Raw genomic sequence first — 11,647 nt, forward strand, 5'->3', positions numbered from 1 at the left:
AAATGTTGCAGCTTTCTTTTAAAGGGTAACTTAGATGAATTTTATTTTGGCCAATAGAGTGACTGTAGGATTTCTGAGTCAGCTGAATTACTTGTTGTGGTAATGTCAGTAAGGGAAGAACTATAATTATCTATTTAAGCTGTGATAGAAATACGTCACTACAGCTTGTTTACTCTCCTGTAAAATGTTCACTTTATCTGTTTTGCGTGGCTTAGCTGGTAGTCAAAAAGACAGGATTAAGCATGCGTTCCTTTATTTGCTAAAGCAATGACTAGGGGATAGGGATTGATTTGACATTATAGGATCTGGTTATCAGAGACGTGGCATAACGTGGTGTGTGGAAATTGGTGCAGGAAATTTGGCAGCTTTGGCAGAGGGTGCTGATAATCTGGAAGAACCAGATCTACGCAGCTTGGTTCTTCACAGCATTGGGAAGACAGGCAAAAAATAGTAGAAATGGCTATTAAAAAAAGAGAGAAAGAGAGGTGGAAAAAATAGAGGAAAAGTGTAAGCCTGGCAGCAAGCTTTCTAAATAATTCTTAGAAGGGGATATTGTAAATAAGTAAAAGAAAATTATGCAAAAAAAAATTTAAGTTCAGGGCCAGCTTGTGCCAACCTGTATAAGTACAGGGTAAAATGAGCTCAGCTAAAGTGTGAGTTGTGACTGTGCTGATGAAAAGTGTATGTGTAACAGGTGACTGAATTAATGTGTGTGGCATCATGTTTTTTTCTGGCATACTGTTTAGAAAAAAATCATCTCCCCAAAGTCATCATTTTAAGTGTGTTTACCATAAAACCGTGTTGTTCCCATTACTTTCTGTGAAATTTAAATGGCCTCAGACTTTTAAGAAGCCATCAGCACATGAACAGGATAATAATTTGCTATAGGCTGCCTGTTAAATAAATCATTTTGCATCTGTAATATTGGCGAACGTGACAGTCCAGCACAGCACTCTGCATTTAGTACAGCAGTGTCTGCATTTAGTACAGCAAGTCTGTTGCCTGTTGATCTTTCTGATTTTACATCTGTTTACAAAATCTGAAAGTGTGCTTCTCAGATTAACAGGTAACTCTGCACCCACTGCTGCAGCAAGGATTAGTCTTTTGAAGAGACAGCATTTGGATGTTGCAGTTTGCTTAGCTTTTAAGTGAAATGGTAAATATTAGTGACTAATAATGGCTTGTGATTCTGTTTGTCCCTATAAAGCTGTAGAGGGATGCTTGAAAATTGTCTTCTGCTCTTGGCTTATGGCGTCACGGCACATTTTGCTGTTAACAATTCATCTGCCATGTCTGTGCAGCGAGGGCAGTGAGCTTTGCTCTCAGGTTGGCACCCACCCTGCCATCAGTGCTGAAACTGCCTTTGGCTTCCACCCAGCGGGGCAGGGTGGCACTCAGGGCGCTTTTTTGGAGAGGCATTTGCAAACATGGGCATCAGTGGATGAAGCCTCCAAAGCAGGTCAGTGTTTTGAAGGAGCTGCTCTCTGATTTCTGCCTTTTCTTTCCTCCTCCAGCTGAAGGTGGCCAGAGCAGTGGCCAGTTCCAGGGGAGACCATCCGAAGTCTGGTCCCAGTGGCAGAGCCAGCATCACAACCAGCAAAGTGGGGACCAGCATTCGCACCCGCAGCCCAGTCAGACGGAGGTGTTCCAGGTGAGGAGAGCTCACTGAGCCCAAAGTCCCTCTAACAAGTTCTCATGGCCAGTTTGAATAACCATGGCTCTTGATGAGCTCTGGGGCTAGCAGGGCTTGGAGCAATTACCTCTTGCTGTGTGCTGCTGTAGGTTTGCATCCCTGGGGGCTGGTGTTAGCTACAACTGAGATAGTTCTATTTTTTGCCAAAGAACAGCATCTTTGGTGATTTAAAATGTTGCTTTCCCTTCTTTTTTCTGCCTGTACTTAGAGCATAGGTATTTTGCAGAGAAGCCATAAAATAGTTCCACCTAGAGTGTCGTCTTTACCCTGGTGCTGACCTCTGAAATCCCAGTCAAGTCCAATTAGACATCAGTCTAATTCTGGATAGTTCCAGCAGGAAAGGAGTCTGATGCTGCAGAGAAGAAAGCACCCAATGAGTTTTTGAGGCTAAATCCATTCAGATATTGGATGATTGGCAAATAATCTTCAGCTACCTGATTTTGCAACATCAAGTATTATTTTTGGCCTTCAACAATGGATGGAGTGGTCTTTATAAGTTAGCTTATAAAGTTGCTGTCCTTGTGTAACTTGTTTTTAAATTAAATGAAGACAACTTGCAACAAAACAATGCAGATAAGTACAAAAAAAGACAGCTCAAGCCCCAAGCAAGGTTTAGAAGTGGGGCACCTCATTATCTTATTTGTCTGCAAGACTGGGCTCGTGCTCAGTTGCTCTCAGGAATGCTGCAGAAGAGGAATTAGCCTGAAAATGTTCCTTTGTGAGGCCATGGTTCATTCACACAGGAACAAATAACATCACTGCATCTAGAATAACTACCCATCTTTGTGCTGCAAGGCCAAGGCAAGATAGATTTGTTATATCTCTCTATAAGCAAAGTTTAATCACTTTGCATGTATTTTAACCCAAAAGCATCTTCAGGATAATTCCAGTGGAGCTGATGGCAGCGTAGTTCGATTGCCCACAGAGATGCAGGGCTGCCCACAAGCAGCATCTTGCTTTTGTGTCTAAGGCAAGTGCTGTGTCCCAGTAAATGTTTTTTGAAATTATGGAGAAGGAGTGCCAAGGATTAAATGGGAGAAAGGAAGAATTAGACTCACCTGCAGAGTACTTGGAGGTGAATTTGCATTTCGAGGGATTTAGGGTAATTACTGGATGTGATGAGAAAGTTGGATGAGCTTGACTGAAAGGCCTCCAAGAAGCTGCTGGGGCTGTTTGTGCCTGAAGCCAGCCCTGGGTTAGCTGGACATGAGGAGAGAGGCAAAACTCGAAAGAGGAGCTACCCTGCCAGTCTTTACCTGAGGAGACCTTGCCTCAGAGGCCCCAGCAACAGAAATACCTTCAAAGGGATGGAAATTTAAGCAGGCAGGGGCAAACAAAACTTCCCTTTGGCTGGGGAGGAATGTGTGGAGATAAAGGCTGACCCTGGCAGCTTGGAAACTGCCAGTACTGTCCACTGCCTCATTCTCTACTGCTGATAGCATGATACAGAGACCTCAGATGGATTTTAATCTTCCTTTATTTTGGGGCTACTGCTCAGCACACAGCTGCTCTCAGTAGTTATTCCTTCACACAGCAGATCTGGTGAGCTTTCTCATTTGTTCTTTAGATTTTGTTTTATTGTAAGGATAATGATCCATCCATGGCAAAACTTGGCTTTGCAGTAAGGGCTTATTATTGTAAAGACTGACAGGAAAAGCAAGCGTAAACTCTGGTTTTCTCAGCAAGGGATGTCTTTTCCCTGTGGCTTCAGTCTCCGGCGGAGAGGAAAGGTTGAGTATTTTTGAAGCCTCCTGCAGGGACCTCACTTGGCTCAAGACACGTGGGAGCAATTACCATGAAATCCCATTTGTTCTGAGGAGTTTCTGCCATTTCCTCTGCCACTGCATGTGCAGGAAGGCTGCTTGGGCAGCTTGTCAGCCAGGGTGGACGTCCAGGCTTCAGTGTTCCTCAGAGGAGGAAGATCAGTAGTATGTTCACTAACAGAGTGCTACTCCCCAAACCCATGCTGACCTAGCAGAAGCTCCTTTTGGTAGGATACAGAAGTGTGAGAGATGTTGCATACTTCCCATGCAGTGCTGTCCTCAGCGAAGCCATAGAGTTTGCTTCTCTCCATGTGTAACTACCCACTGCACTGGGAATTGTCTCAGCCTGGGACTAGCATGGGATGGCTCAGCTGTGGTTTACTCAGAGGAGCAATCTGAAACTTCTGCACTGCTGACACATCCAGCACAGAAAAGCTCCAGCAAAACCATAAGCAGCACATAAACCTTAGCCCAGTATCCTGCAGAGGTCTGGTTTTATCTTATTTATCTGACCTTTGGCCTTTCCTGGTTTTACACTGAAGAGATGGAGAGGAAATGGTTTGTGTCTGGGTAACGTGTGAGAAAGTGACACTTCACTTTGATTTTTCCTTATCATGCAGGACATGCTGCCAATGCCGGGGGATCCGACGCAGGGTACTGGCAATTACAACATTGAAGATTTTGCTGACCTGGGCATGTTTCCACCATTTTCTGAATAGCTTGTGAAGCAGAAATGGAAGCTCTTCTCCAAGGCCCCTTCAGTGTATTTTTGGCTCTGCTTTTTCTGTGTTGCATTTCTGTAGAAGCTACTAAACCAGAAGACGCATTTCTCATATTTCAGATAGTGGTGTAGGGCTTGCTCTTACCTCCTTGGGGTGCGTCAGTGCCAACAGAGGAGCTCCAGCTCGTTAGTGTTCATTGACAGCTCCATTTTTTTTTTAATGTCATCTACCTCAGAGATCAAAAACTTTGCTTGATTGAAAAAAATAATCTCTGAGTCTTAAATATTTGAATGTGAATGATACCTACTATTTCCTTTTGAATGGTAATTTTTAAATAGATAATGAAGTAACAAAGACTAACAGAGAAAAGGTAAGGTAATGTCTTGTTACAGTGCCTACCGCTCAATTTCGATGCCTTGCTTTAAGCTTAAGTTTCTGGAAGCAGACACAATATTCTGTTTTCTTTGATTCTTGTAGTTCTTAGGTCACTTTAAATGAGAGATTAAGCAACATAATGTAGGCCTCTCTCACCAGAAGATTCAGCTCCACCTTTTCTAACTTAAACTTGAATGTGTGTACATTTTGGTACTTTATGTATATCTTGTGCTGTATGAAGTGATTTCCTGTACTGGTTTCTTTTGCCTTTTAAATAGGGTCCATTCTGGAGCATACTGAGAAGGCTAACAATATGTGGAAGATTTAGGTATTGGAGGATTCTCCATCACTTCACATAGCGTTCTTACTTTTAATTCAGGTGGTTCTCTATTCAGAACAAGCATTTACTTACATAAGCTATTAGTCTGATTTTGCACTGAATTGAGGCCTATAACTCTATACGTTTCTCACTGGCTGCTTTAATTTCTATTGTTCTTGCTTTCCCAAAAATATTGCCTCATAAAAATGACTATGAACACACCAAGATCGTAATTTCTATATTAGCTGCATTTCTTTTCTGTGAAGTACTTTTTATACTGTGAAACCTCACATTTTAACAGTGCAAGGTGGTGGCCTAGTACAATGAAATCATTCAAGCTCATTTGCTGCAAGCAGTGAGATGGTTTTGTAGTGTATAATTTTTTTAGAGTGAGTTGGTAATAGATATCAGTTGGACTCCTGTCCACTGCATACACGGTGATAACTTGAATTTTTGCTTGGATCCCCAAGCAATCTCTTCTGTTCAACCCTGTTAACCCTGTTCTGTTAAATACGGGATTTTCACCTTACCAAGTGTTTTGAGGACTCTGACTATTCTGAATGCTATATGCTTTTCCACAGAGGTAAGTGAATCACCTTCCTCCTGAACTAGTCATTTACCACATACACTCATCAGAAATGTGGTAGAAAGTTCTTTATTTGGTATCTCATATGTATGATGAGTTACAAGAGGTTGGGTTGAAAGGTCAACATTTTTATCCGTTTCTTTGGGATAGGAGGAGAAGAAATGGCTCACAAAGGACAAGGAGCCCAGAGTTCCTGTGTGCAGGGTTTCTGTGACCTTTGAGGTTGGAAGGTGGTAGTCAGCCTTCACAGAGGGACAAGGTCAGCTTCCTAAAGCCTTTGCATGTTCAGGAGCCATTACGGACAGGCCTCGTGGTGAAAGGCACTGCAGGCTGCTGGGCTGCAGCCAACGTGACACAGGGACACTGCTTTCACGCGTAGCCACAGGGTGCTTTTCCACATGAATTTGCTTCCCCAGCCCTCGGGTAGAAGAGCATGTAGTTTTCAGTGTCCAGGAAGAGCCTTTCCTACTGTTTCTCTTGGTAAACCTGGGACCAATCTCTCACCCTACGTGCAAGTGGGGCTAGGGACTCTTTTTTTTTAGGGATTTTTTAAATATATCTAGATGCAGTACTGCAGAGGCCTCAGGTCTCCTGGTCTGTACTTGCCTGACCAAAATCATGCTGAAAACAAATTAATAAAAAAAAAAAAAAGTCATATCTCTTCTCTCCCAGAGATAGGGAAAATACCTTCCTAGGTAAGCAAGCCATGTGCTTATGCACTATTCATTTAAATACATGGATGTTTATTCTCTTGGAGCCTTCTCCCTTTCCGCCCATGCTGCTCAGACAAATGACTGCTCACTGAATTAGATAAACAAAGCTCTGCTGTCCTCAGAGTGAAATTCAACAATTTCTGTAAAAGGTGCAGAGATGCTGTGCAGGCTGGAGGGGGATACAGTCAGCATCTGCATGATTTTGTAATCAGGAGCATTCTGTAGGATCTAATCACAAGGGAGAGAGCAGTAGATGAGCAGCTTATATCTCTGTGCAGAAGACACTTGACGTGATAAATTTCAGTTCTAAATTTTTTTTAAAAACATTTGTCTGTAAAGTGAAAAATGAATGAAAAAAATGCTGTTCCTCTGTTTCATTTAACCTGACAGACTGCTCTATTTATAATTTATTTTTGTTCCCTGAATTCAATTTAAAAATAAGATCTATGTAACTTTCTTTTTCCTAATATCAGCAATGATAACTTCCTCAGTGTATCATGTTTTTTATACTACTGTTGAAGGCTTCTTGTGTACCGAATTTGACTGTGCAGTTAAAAGTGCACTGTTAGCAGAATTTCAAGCATGTCTCCCCTTTTTTGTTTTGTTTTGTTCTACATACAGGATTATTTATTTTTTTTAAGCCAGTATGCCAGAGGCATCAGAGCATGGGCTGCTGCTTATCTTGTAGAGCACCCCTGCCTTCCTGGTTGGGAAAGGGGGTGGCTATTCTCTTATAGGGCAGCCCGGAGAGCACCAGGTTTGGGTTTTCCTTGCGAGCCTTTTTCACCCTCATTTGCCATCCAGATGCAGAGCTTTCTTCTCATTTCCCCCCTTCCTTACCTCCCAGCCCGGTCCTGGCCATCACATCCTTGTAGCACCTTGCCATGCACAGGTGGGGAGGTGTGGGGCAGCCCTTCCCGAGCCAGCGAGGAGGGAGCGCTTAAACAAGCTTTAAGAGTTTGGCAGCTTCGTGCTTCTGGCCGAGTGAACAAGCAAGCTCAGCGCCTGCTGCTGCTGGGCATCCCGCGCTGCCGTGGCTGCGTGCCGCCGTCGTGTCAGTGGCTTGCTCCTCTGCAACAGCCTGGTCCCGGTTCTTGTGGCACAACGCGCCGTGTCGCCTAAGCTGTGCTGTATCTTTCTGTCACGTGTTTGGTTACTAAAGCAACTTACTTATACTATAGCTGAAGTTATGAGGTGCATTTAGAATGCTGACGTCTTTATTACGTGCCGTTGGTGTAACTTTTGCTGGCGCTTTTGGCTGCCGGTTTCCGGAATTTCACAGGTGGTGGTTTTCTTGTTTCTTTCCTGGTTTTTTAAGCTGGAAATAAAGCTGTGATTTCTGATCGAACTGTGTTGCAAACACAGTGTTTCTTGAAACCGAATCTTTTGATTTTTAAACTGCAAATAATAATGGTCTGGGTGAGTTATTTCTTTGAGTGGGCATGTAGACTGAGATTTTAGATACTAAAATATTTACACTCGTTTATTCAAACAAGCAATCCTGTTTAACAAGAGGGACTTCATCATATTACTTATTACAAGTGCTACTGGCAGTACCGACGTTTATGCTTTAACCAGATAGTTCCATTTGTAGCTTTGTTGCTTTTTTTTTTTTTGAAGTACAGTATGAAACTGTAAATACTTCTTGCAGTACTGCCTTTTTAACTCTTAATTACTTTTGGCACAGTGTTAAATAGTGTTGGATTTACCCAATTGCTATGACATATATTTTTATACATAGGTGTACTCTTTTTTCGAGAATAATACAGCCATTTTGTCATTAATGCCTTATCAGTGTCATACTGCTGTTGCTCTTTGTTTGCAAGGTATCGAGTGGACTAATTTCTAGTTCGGATATTTTCACTTTTCCTGGCAGTGCTCAATTTGGATTCAGGTGATTTTTTGCCAGAGTCACATTTTTCACAGCTGTTGGCTGTGAGAAGAGGAGAATGCGGGCTTTGTTTTGTTTCTATTAATGGAGCAAAGAAAAAGTGAGGGCATCTAATTGTCTGTAGAAGGTCAGTCTTTTCGTACTTTAAACCAGAGTGTATTTCTTGGAACTGAGGACTGGGCACTGATTACTTTGTGTAGATTAATGGTCTTTAAAAAAAAAAAATCTCAAAAATGGGCTTCTGTCATGGTTAGGCACTTGGTTACTTATCTGTTTAAACTCTTCATATTGATGTGAAATTGTGCTGTGGATAAAGTGTATTTTGTACTTCTGAATGTTCTATATTTATGACTAACAAGTACAGAATCAGTTGTGTGTATGTATAACTAATAACTGCCTTTTTAAATTTCATTAAAATAAAAATGTCATGAGCTGTTGTTACTTCCTGTCTTTTTGTAACTAAGTAAGGTCTGTTGGGAATTTTCAGGTAGGAATTAACCCTGAATGATAAGATTCATGGCAAAAATCAGAAGATCAGGCACGGATCTTTTCTTTGAAATCTTCTGTGCTGTGTGGTTGTGCATGGGAAGGTCCCCTCTCCTTGTACAAAGGCTGTCCAGAGGGAGAGGAATGTTAGTTTGAGATCTCAAGTTTGAAAGAAGTTCCAGAAAAGCATTAATCATCAGCCCTGTTCTGCTGGTCGTGCTGAGGTGTGTGATTTGGTATCTGTATTGTAGAGCGCTTCATTAGAGCACAATTGATTTAGAATTGATTCATAGTCTGTGGCAATTTTTATTCAGTCTCTGGGGTGGCAGCACAGTGGTTTCTTTGTCCACCTTTCGGTCTCATTATTCAAAGTTGAAAAATACTTGTACCCTTCCCACAAACATTCCGGTGACCTTTCCAGACTTTCTTATGTAAAGTGCATTTGCTTTTCACAGCGCTTCTTCATTGTATTTATACTGTATTTCTTTGCCTTCTTGGTATTTTGTGAGCGGGTTTTACCTTGTTAATAAATCTAAAAAGCTGATGCCTTGACCGCCGCAGGGAGCTGAAGATGCTGTGCTCCAGGGCATGCATTCCTGTTTCAGGGTAGGTGGTGTTTTCACAGCCCACGCTCCTTTTTAAGGGCTCTGCCTGTGGAGAAGAGGCATGAGCCCTGCTGGGGACCCAGCGGGGACACCCACAGTCAAAGCAGGGCATTGGGGTGTCCTTAATCAGATGGTGGTGATGAGGACTGGTTGAAAATGTTCCATTCATACTGTTTTGCTGTGAAAATTGGGTCTTCAGCAAAGTGGCATTCTTTTTTTCAGTAGGGTCTTTGATAAAGGTATGCCCCAAACCATAAACCCCCAGAAATGCTTCATGCCTTCATCATGGCAGCTGTTTGTTGCTTTTTTTTTGTTGCATTTTAATAGGGCTTTATTTGCTTTTGGAAGGACATTATCCAAGTAGAAAGGAGCACACAGAACAGGTGGTGCAGCACTACCAAGCAGGGTATGGTGTGGCTGGGCTCTTACAGGATCCCTCCTGGCACTCCTTTCGGACTAATGGCTATTAACCTGTACTCTCATATGCTAAATCAAGGGTACTGCTGGGCACCATGATGACAACTGGCTGTGGAATTGCTGGGGACTATTACTGTTGGTATGGAATTCGGGTTTGCAGATGCAGCTGTGGAAGGGATCCAAATGTTCAGTGACATTTGCTGTAGCACGGCGTGGTGGTGGGACACCATGGGAGAAATCGGGAAAGAAACACGTGAAAGCTGATGCACAGGGAAGAAATGAAGTTGAGTATATCCCAACACTTAACCACCTTTGGCTCTATAAACTGGCGTTAATGACTCATAAAAATGGCTTAAGTCTTCATTATGATGATAGAAATATATTTTTCTTAATTTTTCCATGGGAGCTAATTCTTAGCCACATTTCCATCAATATACCATCATAGTTCAGGAAGTATTACTCATTTAATTTTCCCAGTTTCTCTCCAAGTTGGATATAGTGGGGACAGATACAGATGAATTCTTTCATCCTTCTTCACCAAGTTTCTGCATATTCCTGGTTGGAAATACTTGGCAGCATCTTTCTTCAATTTTCTTGTTCTGTCCCACATAAAATGAAACAGAATCACTTGAAATGTATTAATGGATTTGGGATCAGGTCCAGAGGTTGCAAGGGCATCTTTTCATTAGCTCTGGAAAAAAATTATCTTCTAATTATAGACTGGCACTAAATAGTAATATACAAAATGTGTCATTTGGGACTCAGCTGAAAAAAATGTCAAGTGAAGGGTCACACACAGAAGATGCACATGCAGCAGTGCAATTACCATGGCTCTTGCAGGCAAAATTTAACAGCTGTACACACATTGCTGTAATTACAAATATGCAGGCACAGCTCAGAGGGACAGAAGAAAGCCCCAGCTGCAGCTTGGAGGTCTGCCTCAGCTCGTGTGTCCTCTTCGAGATGATTAAATTTTCCAGCACTTTGGTGCACCTCTGCCTCTTATAAATAGCAGGTTCTTAGCGAAGAAGGTGAGGTTTTAAATACTTGAAATGGTTTTAAAAGCAGACTTGAAGCACTGTAAGGCTGCTTGGTGCAGCCTATCCTCCAAAGTATGTTTGGGGTGGCTCCCGGGGCCTTCACGCCCAGCTGCCCGTCCCTCCTCGCGGTGACCGATGGCAGCCCCAGCGCTTCTGTGTGTGGCCTGGGCAGGAGGCGGCTTCGCTCTGCAAAACAAAACCATGGTAGAGTTATTTTCCTCTCAGCGCTGGTGGTACTGGCTAGGCAGTCAGACGCGTTGTCATTGAGGAGCAAGTGTTTTGGAGGCCTACGTTGCTGCTGTTTTGGAGTTTGGAGACCTCCACTTTGCTAAATAAACACAGAGGAGAAAACTCCCTTGCACATGTACACGCAACCCACGCCGTCTTCAGTGCACAGACCCGGGGGCGAGCACCAGATCATAAAACTTTCCGCTTAGTGGAGGAATCCATACTGTGGGATTTCTCTCAGCTGCAGTGTCCTCTCACCCCTGGTTTCCCTCGCTGCATGGAGTTGCAATTTGTCCAGGCCCAAGTGTGTGTGAAGGTACGGGATGAGGGACACCAGAACATGACTCACAAAGGAGATGTGAATGCTGTGGGATTCCTCCCTGTAAAGCACACTCTTTTACCAAATGTTGTGACTTTGTTTCTGGTTCACATCTGAGCAGAAGACATCAGGAGGCAACGCTACAGTGTGAGTGACTGAAGACTAAATTATTTTTTTAAAGGGACTCTGGGTATGTCACATCCTCCCTCCTTTACCTGCCGCCTTCTCCAGCCACCGAGAGCTCAATGTGAACACGGAGGGCTGCTTGAGGTAACCTGGGCCAGGCTGTGGGTACGAGAGAATGATGCAAGCAGTCTGTTTATCCCACCATGCTGCATGTGGAAGTGTGAGTGCCCATGGAGCATCCCTTCTTCATGAAGATAGCTAGAAAAAAGTTCCTGACCCCCTTCCAATATCCCTTTGCTGGATTTACAGTCCTCCCTGTGCCCCCACTGCTCTGTGGTGTGTGACCTCCCAAGCCCCTGCTTCA

At 43.1% G+C, this 11,647-nt stretch overlaps 1 protein-coding gene across 9 annotated transcripts in view; it reads left to right on the forward strand.

Moving 5' to 3' along the window:
- ARNT2 (aryl hydrocarbon receptor nuclear translocator 2) overlaps positions 1-8,503 on the forward strand; it is a 175,542-nt gene extending 167,039 nt beyond the window's left edge. For all 9 annotated transcript variants that reach the window (XM_068696302.1, XM_068696303.1, XM_068696305.1 and 6 more), the window contains 2 exons: positions 1,515-1,651; positions 4,077-8,503. In XM_068696302.1, the coding sequence (XP_068552403.1) occupies positions 1,515-1,651; positions 4,077-4,175 (236 nt within the window). In that variant the 3' untranslated portion in view covers positions 4,176-8,503. The remainder of the gene's footprint in view (positions 1-1,514; positions 1,652-4,076) is intronic.
- Positions 8,504-11,647: the final 3,144 nt, after the last annotated feature.

This window comes from Anas acuta, chromosome 12, assembly GCF_963932015.1.
Source record: "Anas acuta chromosome 12, bAnaAcu1.1, whole genome shotgun sequence".
Classification (NCBI taxonomy): domain Eukaryota; kingdom Metazoa; phylum Chordata; class Aves; order Anseriformes; family Anatidae; genus Anas; species Anas acuta.